The sequence below is a fragment of the Gopherus evgoodei genome, chromosome 12, assembly GCF_007399415.2.
Source record: "Gopherus evgoodei ecotype Sinaloan lineage chromosome 12, rGopEvg1_v1.p, whole genome shotgun sequence".
Lineage (NCBI taxonomy): Eukaryota > Metazoa > Chordata > Testudines > Testudinidae > Gopherus > Gopherus evgoodei.
Window position 1 is genome coordinate 2,371,138 of NC_044333.1, and position 18,936 is coordinate 2,390,073.

Sequence of the window (18,936 nt, forward strand, 5' to 3'; positions counted from 1 at the left end):
TCGAATCAGCTCTCAGTGCCCCTGGGATCACCCTACACTAAGGGGCGTTAGATCAAACAGTCTAACCTGGAACTTCACCGTGAGCTGCCTGCCGATTGTGCCAGCTTGGCCCAGGCTCAGGTTAGAACCAAAGCCACCGCTGCAGGGGCAGGGCAGAGACACAGTATGTGGAGAAAGGAAGAAATAAAACCCTTCGCGTTTTTCAGCCATGGGGCACAAAGCTGTCCCAAAAGGTGGGTGGGCATTATTATAGACGAGGAAACCGAGGCCTAGAGGACCAGGAAATCCAGAGGAGCTGGGCCAGAAAGATTCAGGGTAACTTTTCCAAAAAGCAGTTTAGGAGCGACTGAGGAGCCTAAATCCCAATGACTTTCAATGGGAATTAGGGGGCCTAAACCACCTAGGTGCTTTTCAAGCTTTTACCCTCCATGACGGGCCCAAGTTGGCTGCAGCTGAGACATTAACCCTGAACTGTCTCTCCTTCCTGTTAGTACAGCCAGGATCCTCATTCCCATCAGCCTCAGAGGGCGCTGCGGGGGGGGAATCATTAACACTGTGGAAATGCTAGGAAACCCTCAGGGAGAGACCCACAGACAGATGGAAGGTGAGTCAGGCTTGGCATCGCAGGACCTGCCATGGGGGTACGTAGCTGCAGCGCTCCCCAGCCTGGTACCAGTGCTGGGCAGCGCTCAGAAGCAGCAGAAAGCCGGCTCAGCCCTGGCTATCTCACGAGCACCGCAGGACTGCCAGGGGGCTCCTTTCAGAGAGCTAACTCTGTCCGTGTCGGAGGGCTTACACAGGATGATGCTCTCTCCCCTGGCTTGGCTTCTGCCCAGGCATTCCTTGTAAATGCCTAGATCATAACATCCGCGTAGCAATTAAACTACTCGATAATGGGCCAAAAATTCCACCTCGTGGAAGGCTGTGCAACTCCATGAAGTCCTACTGCTCTGCCCAGCCTCCGTGCTCTGGTGGGTGAGCTGCACTTACTGCCCGGCCCCGGGAGTTCTTCACCCGGGGCTGCTGGGCTCAGATGCAGTGTCGAGGTTTAGCTGGAACTCAGCTGTCGCCCTGCTTTACTGGGTCACGTGCCACGTCCTCACCTCGCAGCTACTGAGGTCCAGGTGCAGGTCACTGATCTGAGAGTTATATGCTAATCCCTGCAGCAAGGCCCTGCAATGAACCAGAAAGTAACCGGCGTTTAGAGTGGTTGTGAACCCAGCGCTCTCCTCTCATCAGCAGGCAGAGGGAGCTGGATATGCTGCCAGCCTCCCCCCGGGAATACCATCGGGAACAGTCAGTGACTCCCCTCTCACTCAACCTGCCCTCAGGGCACCTGGGAGTAGAAGCAGCCCTGGCTCTTGCTCCCTGGTCCTGCAGCCCCTCTGGAACACTGCAGGGTGCTAGGAGAGCCAAAGGTGTGTCCCACCAGCCGCCCTAGCTACCCGAGGTTCTCCCTTGCCATCCACAAGCATGATGCCTGAGTGCCTTCTGCAGCAAATCCACAGCACCTGCAAGGCCCTGCTGGACTCCAGGGAGTCTCTGGCACTGTTCCCGTCTGGGGGTCATGCTGCCTCTTGACACCAGTACAGTTCTGTTCCTTCGTCTCGTGTGCACTCACTCGCCCTGGTTCCCAGCGGGACTGAAGGAGCTGGGGAAAGGGCCGGCAGTGCTGAATGGCAGGGATTAGTGAATCAGGCTGAGACCAGGGGGAGCATGCACTTGGATGTCCAGAGGAGGCTGCTAGGTGTATTAGCTGGGCTTAATACATAGGGATTTACTAAATCAATAGCCTGTTGTGAGCTAAGCCCCTCTGTCTGTGGTTTCAGGCAGGCTATCCCCAGCCCAAGTTACTCAGATCCTACGCACCCCCCGACTGCAAACCACAGCAGTTTAATCCTCTAAGACTCCCCAGGATACCCTCAGCTCTTGTTTTCCCACCCACTGTGCACATACATGCGTGCAGCTCCAGCAACCAGGAGCCGCCCTCTACAGGACCTTGCTATTCGCACCTCTGTTTGTTTGCACAGTACAGGCCGAGCATCACCAGCGCTGAGATGGTGGAGGCTGGTCACCGCTGTAAATCTGTCCCCAGTTGTGGGGTCTGAGCCCTTGCAGTTCTGTCCCTAAGCACATTGGGAAACAGGCCCCTTACCTTACAGCCTCTGGCGGTAGCTTGATACACGCCAGGCTGACGTATCGGAGGGCAGCCGCTTTGCTGAAGAACAGTTTGATGGCCGGAGGGACATCTCTCGGCTTTCTAAAATGAGCAGAAGAGCATATCATCTCAGCCCCCCTTTCTACCATTTCAATTAACCCCAACTCAGCCGTGTCCTCTGTCAACAGTAACACAGCCTGCGCACCAACCCCAAAGCATGGAGTCTATCAGTTTGGAGGTGAGGTTGCCAGGTGTCCAATTTTGGACCAGAACACCCAGTCGAAAAGGGACCCTGGCGGCTCTGGTCAGCACTGCTGCCCGCAGAGCTAGGCAAGTGATTATTTCCCTCTATTCGGCACTGGTGAGGCCACACCTGGAGTACTGTGTCCAGTTTTGGGCCCCTCATTACAGAAGGGATGTGGACAAATTGGAAAGAGTCCAACGGAGGGGAATGAAAATGATTAGGGGGCTGGAGCACATGGTTTACGAGGAGAGGCTGAGAGAACTGGGGTTATTTAGTCTACAGAAGAGAAGAGTGAGGGGGGATCTGATAGCTGCTTTCAACTACCTGAAGTGGGGTTCCAAAGAGGATGGATCTAGGCTGTTCTCAGAGGTGGCAGATGACAGAACAAGGAGTAATGGTCTCAAGTTGCAGCGGGGGAGGTTTAGGTTGGATATTAGGAAAAACTTTTTCACTCGGAGAGTGGTGAAGCACTGGAATGGGTTAACTAGGGAGGTGGTAAAATCTCCATCCTTAGAGGTTTTTAAGGCCCGGCTTGACAAAGCCCTGGCTGGGATGATTTAGTTGGGGATTAGTCCTGCTTTAAGCAGGGGGTTGGACTAGATCACCTCCTGAGACCTCTTCCAACCCTGACATTCTATGATTCTAAGTAAAGGCAGAGCAATTGAGCAAGGCAGGGAAATTGAGTCAGATCAGTTTTGTTTTCTGCTCGCTTTTGCTAATATCTATTGAACTAAAAAGCCCATGGAACAGGTGGGAGGAAAAATCTCTTAGTGAAAGGTTCAAACAAACCAGTCACTTCATTTTTGGGCTGAGAGAGATCCCACCCCAATTCTCCGGTCAGCCCTCCAGCAAAGACAAACAAGATTTGATATTCAGGATAGTTCTAAGATTAAAAAACCCATGGGAAAATGGAACTATCGTGAGGAAGCTGAAAAGGGCACAAACCTTTAGCGGGAGGGAAATTTTCCTGTCTACAAAGGGCAGCGTACACAGGGGGTGGGAAGCCCAGGTAAAAAATGAACCTACGTCTCCCACCGGCCAGCCCAAAACCACACCTGCTGTGACACTGAGCCTGGCATGAAAGCCTCCAGCGCCTGAGGCACAAATGAGGTCAATACTACAAGAGAAGCTGCCCTCTAATGTGAACAGGTGCCAGCGGCAGCGGGGCCGGGGGGAATAAAAGTCAAACCGGAATATGAAAAAATGCAACAGTAAATTCTTCTTGAAATTCCCCTTGACAGTCATCAAAAATAACGTGAACAACGCTCCTTTGCATTTCCATCCCACACGTTGCTCTTCCCACAGCACGTTCCTAGGGGTCTGGCCCCCAAAGGACTTGCAACCTACGGGCTGCTCTTCAGGAGGAAACATCACCAGATTAATTTAAGGGGTGAATGGAAACCCATTTAGTTACGCCGATGCAAAAAGGCTGTGTGGACACTTTTACTTCAGTTTAAGCCAGGCTGATTTTGGTTTGGCTTAAATTGCTCAGGAAGAGGTTCAAGCTAAATTGAAATCAGCCATGTTGCTGCCCCCATTAGCCCGTTATTTCTGCTCCCAGGGTCGCATGCTATCTTGCACACACAGAGGGGGATGGGATTTATGTACCTCTGCTATTTTCAAACGTGTCACTAAGCAGGGCCACAGCGGCCTGGAAGGGCAGTTCACCCATGGGGTGTTAACTGCTCCAAGAGGTCGTGGTCACTGCACTGGGCAGCTACTGAGAACTGCACCCAGCCAGAGACGCGACGGCTTCCAGCAGACAGACACACAGGGAATCCCCGGGCCAGACTTCGCTAGACACGGACGACAAAGGGAGTGAATCTGAGCCTTACCTGTGCGAGTACACGTTCTTGGAGAGATCCAGGTGGGCGAGATTGGCACAGCAGCCGATGGCCAATGCTCCGAACAGCTTGCAAAGGAAATGAGAAGTGTGTGAGACCAAGAGGCCGGGCCAGGGCCAGCATAGCTCCACGGGCCACGAGTGCTCCTCCCCACACTAGACACAACCCCTCTCCCGCTTCGGGAAAAGCAGGTCTGGGGGGACCTGCCCCCTCCCAGGACGGCCTGAGCTTCCCCCCGCCCTCATGCTTCTGGGACCACGCCCCCTACTGGCAAGCACCATGCACAGCTGGGAGCTGCCCTCCCCACCCTGACCACACTACCGTTTACAGGGCTTCCTTTCCCCAGCTACTCCTCTACTTCCCCTTCAGTGGGGACGCCAGGAAAGGCCACCTAGCTTCCCCCCACCCTTTTCAGTCTCCCCCCTGGCCATCCCTCTCCCTCCTCAGTCATTTCTCCCACGCAAAGCAAATCTCCCTCCCTCTCCACCCAGACCACTCCTCCTGCAAAGGCCAGGAGGGCTAACTCTCCAAAGGTGGAAATGCTGCAGCAGCCCTGGCAGAACTGAGCTCCCCCCTCACCCGACTCGGAGAGCCATCCGCTGCTTACTGGGCACAAGCCTTGCTGTCATGGCATGGGGGCCGAGGCTGCCTCTGGGCACTGGACAGCCCCCAGCACACACCGCAGATGGGCGATAAGGAGCCTGACCACTAGGCCTGGCCGTGTGCGGTTTCTATGCATCCAGCCAAGCAATTTATACTGCCCCCCATCACCACAGTATCAGAGCACCCCCTGTGAGGTAGGGCAGGACTACTACCCCCACTGCATACAGGGGGAAATAGAGGCACAGAGCCGAGGTGAAGGCTGGGGCAGGGGAGGGAATTGAGACAGGTTGTCCAAGTCCCAGACTAGCGCTCTCACCACTGGGTCAGCCTTCCTCTTATCACTAACCCTCTGCAATCTACTGGTCACATTGTCTGACACAGCTGTGCTAGGACATGCGGCTCTGCTATAGAAAGTGACTAAGTGTCCAAAACGGCTCCCTGTGCGTCTCGAGGCAGAACTGGCGACTCGAGCGACTCCCATGGACCATGCAGGGCCGGCCCAGCCCAGGGAGAGGAGCCGAGTCCGAGTCCCTCTTAGCCAGCCACAGAATGGGTGATTAACGGTTTGATTTTCCGAGATGTCAGCCCCTCACTGAAGTCCCACTGAAAATCAGACCGCACACATCTAGCAGCTGCAATGTGCACGGCAGCTGGAGGCAGTGAGGTCGCAGGGGTCCCACAAGGTGTATTTTGGCCTGCAGAAGGCAGGCACATGGGACCAGCTGACTGAGTCCCCAAAGGAGTCTGGCTGTTCAAATAAGCACACCGGCTGATCACAGAGACCCACTTTCCAGAGCAAAACAGCATTTTACGATGCTCCCCCATTTCCAAGGTAAATAACCAGATCTGCGTGCAGCAATGACAGCGAGGGAAATGCAAGGAGCTGGAAAACTTATCTGGAAGCATAACTTCGGTGGAGTGAGCGATCCCAAAGCACCAACATCTGATGTAATTTAAGGTCCGGCCATAAATTACAGTGCCGAGGCTGTTCCAACCCTGGATGCCAGAGCCAAGATTTACACCCGAAGCTGCAGCACCTGCTGCATTCATTCACTCCTGATCAATAATGCATGAGACTTGCAGTACATTTCTGCTTCAGCTGGGGCTAAGCCAGGCCTGGGAGTTCTGCAGGCACCAGCAGCTCAGTTGCCTCTGCCTAAAGAGGACAGAGACCCGGGAACAGGAGCCCTGGGAGGCAGAAATATACTCGTCTGCCTCTTGGGCTGCACAACTGCAAAGTAACTCCAGTCTGCAGGGCCAGGCACACGGCAAGGGCTGGAGTGACGCAGATGGCAAGAAGGAAGGTCTCAGGAGCTGGCCACTTCGACACAGATGAGTGGGGAACAGCCCCTTGCTACTTACTGCATCCAAAGCACAGTCTGTGCCGGCCAGTTTAAGGTGAGACACCAAGTTTGCATGGCTGAGGAAGCTGTGCAAGCTCTGTGGGGAGAGAAGATGTGGATTTAAGGGTCCGCTGGAAGGGTTTTTCTGGAGGTAGCGTCTCCTCGCACTGGAGGCTGAATGCAGGACATTCCTTCCTGGGATCAGGAGCAAGCCTTTCTCCTGGGGTTTAGCAGGGTTAACGTTCAGCTCAAGAAAGTGGAGAAGGAAACAAACCAGCCTGGGGGTGAGCCCAGACCCTCCTTCCCACAGGCACCTCCTCCTCGCCAATTGGCTCCTTCCCCTGGGCAGCACTGCCAGGCCAGGGGAAGCTGAAATGGAGCTGGCTGCTTGGCCAAAGTGACCTGCAATAGATTTGCCAAGAATGGTCTCTGATTTGGGGGCTTTTGAAAACACTGACTTCCCACAGGAGTCCACAGGAGCTGTGGGGGCTGGGCACAGGGTCCACAGGGTCTCAACTGGGCACCCAAAAAGCAATAATCCCCTCTGAACATTTTGGCACCAAATGACAAAGGGGGCAGCCCAAAAATCTGACCAAGCCCCAACAACAGACCCAGCTGATGGCCAGATTCTTCTGACCTAAACCATTAAACCTCCAGAAAATGCAACACTCGCTAGAGAGAGAGTCTCCGCTCCAATCAGAGGTGTGACTGCAGCTCAGGCAGACACATCTAGCTAGCTTGGGGACCAAGAGCAGCATGGACCCGGGGCAGGCTAGCAATCTGAGTTCACATCCACATGCAGCAAGCCCACCCTGACCTGTGCTGCCATGTGGTCTCTGCTACTTTCAGCCCCACCCTAGCAGGTATGCCTGAGCGGCAGCCTCCCATAACCAGAGCAAGGGTGAGAGAGAAGAGACACATCTCAGCTCACTGTACATGCAGATCAGGTTTTAGTTGCGTTTCTCTGGCTTGGCCCTTGCCACCTGCTGGGAGCTATTTATACATACGCTGGCATCGTCCGTGGCAAGGACGCCAGGATTCCCCGAGAGATCCAGGTGCTGAAGTGAGGTGCTGAAGATTCCATTAGACGCAAGGGACTGGCATAAAGTGCTTGCTCCTGCCCGAGGGAAGGGAGGAGAAGCCGGTGAGCATGTTGGGGACCCAAGAGCGGACGCAGAGCAGAGAAGGACATTGTCATATTAGAAACCCTGCAATCCCAGAGCCCTGCTTGGTTCAGACCACCCAGAGACAGCAGGTGAAGAGAGACCATCCCACACTGGAATTCTCTCCTTAAACTCCTCTGGGAGCCCCCGGGACTCCGAGAACCAGCCCCCCCGCATCATGCCCAGAGCACCCAGCAGAGCCCTTTGGCCACCTGACTTTGAAAAGGGGCCCCCTGCACACGTCCATGGACAGCGCCCAAGCCAAGAGGGAGCAGAGCCATCTCAGGACCGAAAGCAGTCATTCCACAGTCAGGGCTAGACTGGGCTGTTGAGGGGACATTGCTCAAAGAGGCCTGAGGCCCAGCATGGGGGCTCCAGAGGACATGCAGGCCAGAGCAGCCCCGCCACCCTCTTTTACACTCTTGTGGGAAGGTTGCCTGTGCTAGCCTGAAGCCCTCTGGCTCCTGTAAAGAGTCCCAAAGGCAGTGAGGAGTTTTTCAAAGAAACATTATTAAGGGCACAAGAGCAAACTATTCCACTGCATGGGAAAGATAGGAAGTGTGGCAAGAGAAAACCCTGGCTTACTCAGGAGATCTTCAGTGATCTAAAACTCAAAAAAGAGTCCTACAAAAAGTGGAAACTCAGTCAAATTAGAAAGGATGAATATAAACAAATAACACAAGTATGTTGGGACAAAATTAGAAAGGCCGAGGCACAAAATGAGATCAGACTAGCTAGAGACATAAAAGGTAACAAGAAAACATTCTACAAATACATTAGAAGCAAGAGGAAGACCAAGGACAGAGCAGGCCCGTTACTCCATGACGGAGTAGGGGGGGAAAATAACAGAGGATGAGGTGCTTAATGACGTCTTTGTTCTGGTTTTCATCAAGAAGGTTGGAGGTGATGGGATGTCTAACATAGCAAATACCAGTGAAAATGTGGTAGGATCAGAGTCTAAAATAGGGGAGGAAAAGTCAAAAATTACGTAGACAAGTTAGATGTCTTCAAATCACCAGGGCCTGATGGAATTCATCCTAGGATACTCAAGGAGCTGACTGAGGAGATATCTGAGCCATTAATGATTACCTTTGAAAAGTCCTGGAAAACGGGACACATTTCAGAAGACTGGAAAAGGGCAAATCTAGTGCCCATCTATAAAAAAGGGAAATAAGGACAACCCGGGGATACAGACCAGGCAGCTTAACTTTTGTACCCGGCAAGATAATGGAGCAAATAATTAAGAAATCAATTTGCAAACACCTAGAGGATAATGAGGTGATAAGTAACAGTCAGCATGGATTTGCCAAGAACAAATCATGTCAAACCAATCTGATAGCTTTCTTTGACAGGGTAACAAGCCTTGTGGATAGGGGTGAAGCAGGCAATGTGATATATCTTGACTTTAGTAAGGCTTTTGATATTGTCCCGCATGACTTTCTCATAAATAAACTAGAGAAATACAACCTAGATGGTGCTACTATAACGTGGGTGCAAAACTGGTTGGAAAATCGTTCCCAGAGAGTAGTTGTCAGTGGTTCACAGTCATGCCGGAAGGGCATAACGAGTGGGGTCCCACAGGGATTGGTTCTGGGTCCAGTTCTCTTCAATATCTTCATCAATGATTTAGATAATGGCATAGAGAGTACACGTATAAAGTTTGCAAACGATACTAAGCTGGGAGGGGTTGCAGGTGCTTTGGAGGATAGGATTAAAATTCAAAATGATCTGGACAAACTGGAGAAATGGTCTCAAGTAAATAGGATGAAATTCAATAAGAATAAGTGCAAAGTACTTCACTTAGGAAGGAACAATCAGTTGCACACACACAAAATGGGAAATGACTGCCTAGGAAGGAGAACTGCGGAAAGGGATCTGGGGATCATCGTGGATCACAAGCTAAATATGAGTCAACAGTGTAACACTGTTGCAAAAAGAGCAAACATTATTCTGGGATGTATTAGCAGGAGTGTTGTAAGCAAGACACGAGAAGTAATTCTTCCACTCTACTCCACGCTGATTAGGTCTCAGCTGAAGTATTGTGTCCAGTTCTGGGGGCCACATGTCTGGAAAGATGTGGACAAACTGAAGAAAGTCCAGAGAAGAACAACAAAAATGATTAAAGGTCTAGAAAACATGACTTATGAGGGAAGATTGCAAAAAATTGAGTTTGTTTACTGTGGAGAAGAGAAGACTGAGAGGGGACATGATAGTTTTTAAGTACATAAAGGTTGTTACAAGGAGAGGGGAGAAAAATTGTTCTTAACCTCTGAAGATAGGACAAGAAGCAATGGGCTTAAATTGCAGCAAGGGCAGTTTAGGTTGGACATTAGGAAAAACTTCCCAGCAGTCAGGGTAGTTAAGCACTGGAATAAATTGTCTAGGAAGGTGGTGGAATCTCCAGCACTGGGGATTTTTAAGAGCAGGTTGGACAAACAGCGGCCAGGGATGGTCTAGATAATTAGTCCTGCCATGAGTGCAGGGGACTGGACTAGATGACCTCTCGAGGTCCCTTCCAGGCCTATGGTTCTATAGATCTATATCTACATATACCTTTGGAGGTCAGCGAGGTCCTAGAGAAGTTCAGGCTGCGCAGGCCCTTGGTGCATTTCTCGATGTGCTGGCTGAATGCAGTTATCCCTAAGGAGAGAGCAGACAGGCGACAGAGGGCTCAGACATTGCACCCACGGCCATGGAGCATCATTGCTTGTCAGCCATTGGCTGCGTGCTTCCGCCTCTGTCAGACGAACCCGATGCCACAAGTCCCCATCCCAAGGGGCCTGTAAGCTGAGACAACTGGTACCTGCTGATGGCGGGGGCACAATTTAAAGTGTGAGTCACACTCCACCATTATCCTTAGCAGCCCCTCCCTGCAGCTCCCAGCTGTTTGCTGCTGCCTCTCCCTGCAGCTGCAGCTTGCAGCTCACCAGCCCCAGGAGCTGCCGCACGGGGGCCAGGCACGCAAACCCTGGCAGTAATCGGGGGGGCACGTGACCCCGCGTGGCCCCCCAAGCATTGCCTCTGCCTGTGAGAGAAGGATCGATCCTGCAAACACCTTGGCCTGGGTGTCGTGCGAGTCCCAGGCACTTCATGTCTCCACTGCAGAGCCTATGCCGGCCTGGCCGCTCAGGGTATGCTACACTGCAGCTGGAAGCGAGCCTCCAGCCTGGCGAGGCAGACCTGGGCTGGCTTCGCCTGAGCTAGTGTGCTACAAACAGCGGAGCAGGTGCTGTGGCAGGTGGCGGCTCAGGCTAGCCAGCCCCCGAGCTCAGACCCGGGAGGGTCAGGTGGGCTTGGACTCGGGTGGCTAGCCCAAAGCGCCACTCACGTCACTACCAGAAGGTGAAGAAGGAGGCTGTCCCCACTAAGACAGAGGCAAAATCCAAGGCTCTGAAGGCTAAAAAGGCCGTTTTGAAAGGAGTCCACAGTCACAAGAAGAAGAAAATCAGGACTGTCGGAAGCTGCCGGGACACTCTGAAGGGGCCGTATCTGTTGGGACAGGAGCGTGAGGTACCTTTGTCCTCCAGCTGGTTGCCAGCCAGGCTGATGGCGCTTAGAGCCGAGTCCGGGTTTCCTCTTAACGCCTGGGCCATCCTCTGGGCAAATTCACTGCAAGGGAACGGATCTCACTTTACAACACATCCAGCGCTGGTGTACTCCCAACATGGCCAGGCACCCAGGTGCCAGGCACCAACCATCTCACAACCCATCACAGGGAAATAGCGCTGGGGTCACTTTGTGCCTCTGGGGCAGTGCCAGGCTAGGGTAGGGGAGGAGAGGCACTAAGCAGTGGGGGTCCTATTGGTCCCTAGGGTGCTGAGCGATCGCTCGTGCTACACCTGCAGCAAAGGTGGTGGCCAGCTCTCTCAGCAATGCCACCATCCCAGCCACGGCTCTGGTCACAGTCAGGCCCAGCCATGCACTGCCAGAGGGGGCACTTCTCTGCCACGCTGGCTGCAGTTCTCCTGTAACACAGCAGAAAGTTGTCTCCAGCCAAAGAGTAGCAGAGGTGTGAAATTCCCCTGCCCGGTCATTCCCTGCTGGGATGAACTTCAGAGCCTGGCTGCGTCATGCAAAGGGGAATCCTGCAAGGAACGGGCAGTTTTCTCTCTTATCTCAAAATTATAGTTAAAAAAATACATTACTGCAAAACCAGGGCTGCAAATTTAAACGCTCAGCAGCAGGAACCCAACAAAGACATCTGCGTTCATGGGCCATACCCTGGCACATCCATGAGCTCTTCCCAATGTGAAGTGGCCCTCTGGATGAATCCAAACACACCGCTGAGCTAACATTACCTAAAGCACACACATAGCTTTTCAAAATGGGATGTACGCTCCTAAATCACTGATCCCGTGGAGTTTTGTTTGGCTCTGGGTACTTTGGAATTCCCAGCTGTAATAATAATCGAGCCATCATCCGCGCCTACAGTGCAAGTTACTGTTACTCGATTACGAGAACTTTTTTTCCCCTTTCCCAGTTTTTGGATATTTAAATTCATCCCTTTAAAACAGGGGTGGGCAAACTTTTTGGCCAGAGGGCCACATTTGGGTGGGGAAATTGCATACATGGCCATGAGTGTAGGGCTGGGGCAGAGGGTTGGGGTGCAGGAGGGAGGGAGTGGGGTGTGTGGGAAGGGGTGCAGTGTGCGGGAAGGGGCTCAGGGCAAGGGGTTAGGGTGCAGGAGGGGGCTCAGAGCAAGTAGGTGGGGTGCAGGAGGGGGCTCAGAGCAGGGAGGTGGGGTGCAGGAGGGGTGTGGCAGGGTGCTGAGGGCAGGGGGTTGGGGTGCAGGAAGGGTGCAGAGTGCAGGAGGGGGCTCAGGGCAGGGGGCTGGGGTGCAGGAAGAGTGCAGAGTGTGGGAGGGGGCTCAGGGCAGGGGGGTTGGAGTGCAGTAAGGAGTGTGGGGTGCAGGAGGGGGCTCAGGGCAGGGGGCTGGGGTGCAGGAGCAGTGTGGGGTGCAGGAGGGGGCTCAGAGCAGGGAGGTGGGGTGCAGGAGGGGTGTGGCAGGGTGCTGAGGGCAGGGGGTTGGGGTGCAGGAAGGGTGCAGAGTGCGGGAGGGGGCTCAGGACAGGGGGGTTGGGGCGCAGGAAGGGGGTGAGGTGCAGGAGGGGGCTCAGGGCAGGGAGGTGGGGTGCAGGAGGGGTGTGGCAGGGTGCTGAGGGCAGGGGGTTGGGGTGCAGGAAGGGTGCAGAGTGCGGGAGGGGGCTCAGGGCAGGGGGTTGGTGTGCAGGGTTCCAGACAGGTTTGGAGTGTGGGCTCCAGTCTGGCACCACTTACCTCAAGTGGCTCCAGGATGGCAGTGGCAAGCAGCAGGGCTACGGCAGGCTCTCTGCCTGCTCTGGCTCCATGTTGCTCCCATAAGTGGCCAGCATGTCTAGAAGTGGCTCCTGGGAGTGGGGTGTGGCAGGCGGCTCTGCTGCATGCTGCCCTCGCCTGCAGGTACCATCACTGAAGCTCCCAGTCCCACTGGCCGTAGTTCCCCATTCCCGGCCAATGGGAACTGCGGGGGGTGGTGCCTGCTGGCAAGGGCAGCACCCGGAGCCATCTGCTCCCCCCGCCCCCCAGGGACTGCAGGGACGTGGTGCCGCCCGCTTCAGGGAGTGATGCGGGGCCAGGGCAGGCAGGGAGCCTGTCTTAGCCCCGCTGCACTCGGGGCTGGCAATCCTGCGGGCCGGACTGGAAGCCCTGATGGGCCAGATCCAGCCTGCGGGCTGTAGTTTGCTCTCCCCTGCCTTAAAAGGTGACCAGAAGCCAAGGGCAGCTGATTTAGCATCAGTTGATAATTTAATATGCAGACAATAATTCAGCATCAGCCCTGCATTTCTGCTATTCTACCAGCCGACGATGGACGAGGCAGAGACCAGCCAGTGAAAACATGCAGCAAGCTACCACCTGTGCAGGCTTTTATAAACCTACCCAGAATCCTTTAAAAGAGACAGCACATGTACACGTTCCCTTTCCTTACAATTTTAACCCGGTGTTTTCCAGCACCAGCTCCTCCAGTTTCACCGATTTGCTGAGCATGTACAGAAGCTGTTCAGAAATCTCCAGATTCTAGGAGAGAGGAAAGTCTCTTTGAAAGCTGTGTCATCACTTACGGGACAGTGGTTCATCAGCATCCTGGTCACGGCTCCTCGTACTCACCAGCCTGAAGTCCTTACAGTACAGCTTGGTGAACCACAGGTTAAACGACAGCGCCGTGATGCTAAGGGCTACGTCTCTGCAGTGGGACACAGCAATGAAACAATTAGCAAGTTACGGCCCAGACGGACTGTGATTGGAGACGTGGTGAATAACCACTGAGTCAGGCTCCACATGGTATTGTAAAGCCACAATTTACCCATAGACGCTGCAGTATTCTGCACTCTGACCACAGCCTTAAGGCTGGAGTAGACCTGCAACATCCCTGGTTACGCCAGCTGAGAGGCAAGTGAAATCCTGCCACTGGTCACAACTGCTCTAGGTGCTTCTCTAGTTCACCAGGGCATCTGTGTTTGTTTGCTGAGCTCAGGCCTGGCTCCCATGAACCAGCCAGCCATCCACCGTGGTACATGTCCCCTGCCTTGCTAGGCCCAGAGGAGCTGCATGCCCCACAACGACCAGGACATCCAGCGATGCCTGGGCTCCCCCAGAGTGTGTGCACTCAAAGTGCCAGTCCAGGATGGCAAAGGGAGAAAGCTCTGCTGTGCCAGGTGGTTGAGGATTTACTGGGCAGTCAATTGACTCACAGGGCTCAGGCTGCAGGGGTAAAAATAGCAGTGTAAACATTTGGGATCCAGGCTCTCAGACCCCGCGAAGGGGGTAGCCCAAACATCTACACTGCAATTTTCTAGCCCCGCACATAGGATGACCAGACAGCAACTGTGAAAAATCGGGATGGGGGTGGGGAGTAATAGGAGTCTATAGAAGAAAAAGACCCCAAAATTGGAACTGTCCCTATAAAATCAGGACATCTGGTCACCCTACCCGCACAACACATCAGCTGACCGGGGCCAGCCAGTCTTTTATTGCAGTGTAGCCATACCCCATCTGGCCACATTCTCTTCAGTGGGTTTGCAAAGTAAGCAGCTCTGTTGATGATGCGCTGGCCAGAACAGACTTCAGCACCTGCCCCGAGGCAGGGCTGGCCCTGCAGGGCCCACAGGAACAAACTCCAGTTCCCCCTTATGAGAGGTAGAGATCTTAACCATGCCTTGACTAGATACTAAGGCTGTCAATTAATCACAGTTAACTCATGCAATTAACTAAATAAAAGTAATCGTGTTTACAAAAATTAATCGTGATTAATCACACTGTTAAACAATAGAATACCAATGGACATTTATTAAATACTTCTGGATGTTTTTCTACATTTTTTAATATATTGATTTCAATTACAACACAGAATACAAAGTGTACAGTGCTCACTTTATATTATTTTTATTACAAATATTTGCACTGTAAAAATGATAAAATAGTATTTTTCAATTTTCTCTTTATCAGGAAAGTTGAACTTACAAATGTAGATTTTTTTTGTTACATAATTGCACTCAAAAACAAAACAATGTAAAACTTTAAAGCCTACAAGTCCACTCAGTCCTACTTCTTGTTCAGCCAATCGCTAAGACAAACAAGTTTGTTTACATTTGCAGGAGATAACACTGCGCACGTCTTATTTACAATGTCACCTGAAAGTGCGAACAGGCGTTCACATGGCACTGTTGTAGCCAGTGTCACAAGATATAGATAAAGAGATTGCACTACAGTACTTGTATGAGGTGAATTAAAAATACTATTTCTTTTGATATTTACAGTGCAAATATTTGTAATCATATATAAATATAAAGTGAGCACTGTACACTTTGTATTCTGTGTTGTAATTGAAGTCAATATATTTGAAAATGTAGAAAACATTCAAAATATTTAAATAAATGATATTCTATTATTGTTTAATCGCCATTAATTTTTTTAATCATGCAATTAATCGCAATTAATTTTTTTAATCGCTTGACAGCCCTACTAGATACTATTAATAATAATAGTTCCATCTGGCCCTCTAAGCAGGAAAGCTCTCACTCTATTCCCCGCATCTCTGTTGGCTCAGAACAGACCAACAATCCACATTTTAAAGCCACAGTGTCTACAGAACCTCTCTTCCCCCAGGGGCAGGAAATGCGATGTTTAAATGAAATCGTCAGACTGTCTGTGACTAGGGAAGAGTCTCTCAATTACATCAGGCTAGAGACCTCTTTCCCTCTAATGCCAAAGAACCAGCCAGAGGATGACAAAGCCGGCTGTGCCTTGTTTGACTCATTGTGTTCTAGGAGTTCATGGCTCGTTGTGTTCCAGGAGTTCATCACGTTTTGGAGAGGAGTGAAAGTCAGAAATAACTCAGTGTGTGACCCAGAGAGCTGTAGACTCCAAGGTCAAAACTTCTCGATCCTGCAAAGAAGTCATTCATATATAGATAAGAGAACTATACTATTGGTGCATATATCAGACGCCTTTAATTTCACATCCTTTAGGAGTGACAGCCAAAAAAGACAAATGTGAAAGATTAAAAAGTGTATATTTGTCTGCCTTATGAATCAGATCTATGGCTCTCTGGGTAAACAATCTGTCCAGTTCCTTTACTATAATGTCTCTTTCTGCTGTCAGCCCTACAGGATGGGAAATTAAAAGTATCTGATATAGGCAAAGAAGGTACAGATCATACCTACTCAATCCAGAAGAACTGTGAAGGAATTGCTTTGCTTTCTAAAGTGACTGGTGCACTCTGCAGATGACATGAACTGTATGGCACAAGAAGGAAAAGGAAAAGGAACACAGACAGGTATATGCAGCTAACCAGTGGGAAGAAATTGCTAAAAAACAGGGCAGAGAAGGGAGACATTCCAATTAAATTTCTGGGCAAGACACTCATTGTAAACAGACTGTTGTCCCCTTACTAAAACTTAGCAGGGCTGGCGGGGGGTGGGGGGGCAAGTGGGGGCAATTTGCCCCAGTCCTCGGGCCCTGCAGGGTCCCCACGGGCCGCTCCGGGTCTTTGGCGGCAGGTCCTTCAGGGCAGCTGAAGACTCGGAGCAAGTGAAGGACCCACCGCCGAAGTGCTGCCAAAGCCTCAGAGCTCTGCCCGGTGAGTGCAAGCAGCGCAAGTGGCCGGGGGAGTAGGGGAGGAGCTGCGATCAGCGGCGCTTAGGCTGCTCTACCGCTGCCACTTCATTCTGCGGCAGCAATTCGGCGGTGGGTCCTTCCCTCCGAGAGGGACCCGCCGCTGAATTGCCGAAGACCCAGCCCTGCCCCAGACCCTCTGAATCCTCGGAGTGGCCCTGAAACTCAGTGGGGTGTGATAAATGGGGGGAGCTCCCTTTTGTGGACCCCCAGCCAGCCAGTTAGCTGTGCAATCCCTCTGGGGGCTGTTCTCTGCTTGCTTTACCTGTAAAGGCTTAACAAGTTCCCAGGTAAAAGGAAGGGAGCGGGCACCTGACCAAAAGAGCCAATGGGGGGGCTAGAATTTTTAAAATTGAAACAAGATGTCCCTTTTGTCTGTCTGTCTGTTGTTCTTCGGCAAGAGAGGACAGAGCAGAGACAGGGCTGAGACTATGTTGTAAAAAGCTTTTTATCAGCCATGGAAATCGTCAGGTTATACCTAAAACTCCTCATTTGAAATCCCCGATACATAAGTAGATCAGAAAATGTCTAGAAAGACATGAGTAGGTTTATCTCTGTTTATTTCTTATTGGCTTGTGGACTCCTCTATGCTAACCCCAAATGCTTTTGTTTTGCTTGTAACCTTTAAGCTGGACCTCAAGAGGGTTATTCTTGATGTTTTATTTTTGTAAGTGGGTTTTTAAATCTAGCAAAAGCCTAAGTTCCAGATGTATTTTCTTTCTTTTTGTTTTTAATAAAATGTATCTTTTTTAAGAACACGGTTGGATTTTTGTGTCCTAAGAGGTTTGTGCACGTGTTGTTTAATTAGCTGGTGGCAACAACTGATTTCCTTTGTTTTCTTTCTCAGCTCTTCCCCAGAGGGGGGTGAAAGGGCTTCAGAGTACCCCACAGGGAGGAATTCCCAAGTGCTCCTTCCTGGGTGAAAGGCGATTTTTTGCATTTGGGTGGTGGCAGCATCTACCCATCCAAGGTCAGAGAGAAGCTGTATCCTTGGGAGTTTAATACCAGCCTGAAGTGGCCAGTATTAATTTTTAGAATCCCTGTGCCCCCCTGCCCACCTTCTGCACTCGAAGTGCCAGAGTGGGGAATCAGCCTTGACAGGGTGTTTTGGTTGCTAGCTCCCAGTACCAAAAGGAAGGGGAAGGGTCGATGGGAAATCGGCACCCTGAGACTTGCAGTCCCCAGGAACAATGGGGAGAGGTCAGCCTGAGTAACAGGGCAGGCAGGCTAATGAGGGAGGCCGGGGGCGGGGGTCCTTTCCTCCCAGACAGAGTGGGGCCAAGCTAAGGAGAGAGCAGGAGCTCGGGCTGAGCTGGTGAGCAGAGCTGCACCAGCCAGAGAGAACCAGAGAAGCAGCCCAGGGAGCAGGTCAGTGCTGGGAGCAGAGTCACAGAAGCAGCCCATAGAGCAGACCTGTGCTGGGAGCAGAGCTGCAGCAACCAGAGCCAGGGAGGCCAGAGAAGCAGCCCAGGGAGCTGGAGGCAGAGCAGCAGCAGTGCTGAGACAGGATGGAGCTAGAGCTGGGGCAGTCCGGATCCAGGTGCAGTGAGCAGCTGGGGAAAACGAGGGGGACAGCAGGCCCACCGCAGGGAGACACCCCAGCCAAGAGGCCTTCCAGACTTCGGGGGGACTGTAATCCCGACAGGACGGGGGCTGACGCTGGAGGGGAAGGCAGGGGTGAAAGTAACTTAAAGGACTTACGGGTACACCGGAGTCCTGAGCGGAGGCCTGGCCTCAACTAGAAGAGGCGTGGCCTCAACCGGAAAAGGCAGGGCCTTTCAAGATTTAAATCACCCCAGAGCTACCAGCTGCGGAGGTGGCTAGGAGCCCCAGGGTTCAGGGGCGAATTAAAGGGCCTGGGGCTCCAGCCGCCGCAGAGCTCCGGGCCCTTTAAATCACCGCGGGAGCCCAGCTACCAGAGCTCCGGTGGGGATTTAAAGGGCCCAGGCCTCCCTGCAGCGGCCGGAGCATCGGACTCTTTAAATCCCTGTCTGAGCCTGGCTGCCAGAGCTCCAGCGGGGATTTAAAGGGCCCGGGGCTCCTCACAGTGGCTGGAGCCCTGGGCCTTTTAAATCACTGCCGCGGAAGCCAGTGCAGTCCGGCACGGCACACTGGCTCTTGCCAGTAAACGATACCAGACCATACCGGCTTACTTTCACCGCTGGGGAAGGGTCCTGCCACCTGGAGCCTGAGGGCGTGTGGCCACCGCCAGAGCAAGTGTCCGACCCCCAGCATCCCTGCAGCACAGCCAGGGCCTGGGCAGGGGCCTGGGATGTGTGAGGAACAGACTGATCTTCCTTTACGTTCCAGAGAGGCTGGTTGTGACGTCCCCATGCCACAGAGCGGGGTGCCGGGCTTTCCTTTAACCTTTCCCAGTTTTTCCTTATTTTTTTTAATTGATTGTTGTTTAATAAATTGTATTTGCTTTGAA

General features: G+C 52.3%; 1 protein-coding gene across 1 annotated transcript in view; it reads right to left on the reverse strand.

Moving 5' to 3' along the window:
* Positions 1–18,936, reverse strand: part of CARMIL2 (capping protein regulator and myosin 1 linker 2) — a 130,226-nt gene that overhangs the window by 83,202 nt on the left and 28,088 nt on the right. The window contains exons 10-18 of the mRNA XM_030581180.1: positions 13,500–13,575; positions 13,321–13,409; positions 10,870–10,964; positions 9,909–9,995; positions 7,200–7,309; positions 6,212–6,289; positions 4,238–4,314; positions 2,156–2,260; positions 1,104–1,173 (exon numbers count right to left, since the gene is read on the reverse strand). Coding sequence (XP_030437040.1) covers positions 1,104–1,173; positions 2,156–2,260; positions 4,238–4,314; positions 6,212–6,289; positions 7,200–7,309; positions 9,909–9,995; positions 10,870–10,964; positions 13,321–13,409; positions 13,500–13,575 — 787 coding nt within the window. The remainder of the gene's footprint in view (positions 1–1,103; positions 1,174–2,155; positions 2,261–4,237; positions 4,315–6,211; positions 6,290–7,199; positions 7,310–9,908; positions 9,996–10,869; positions 10,965–13,320; positions 13,410–13,499; positions 13,576–18,936) is intronic.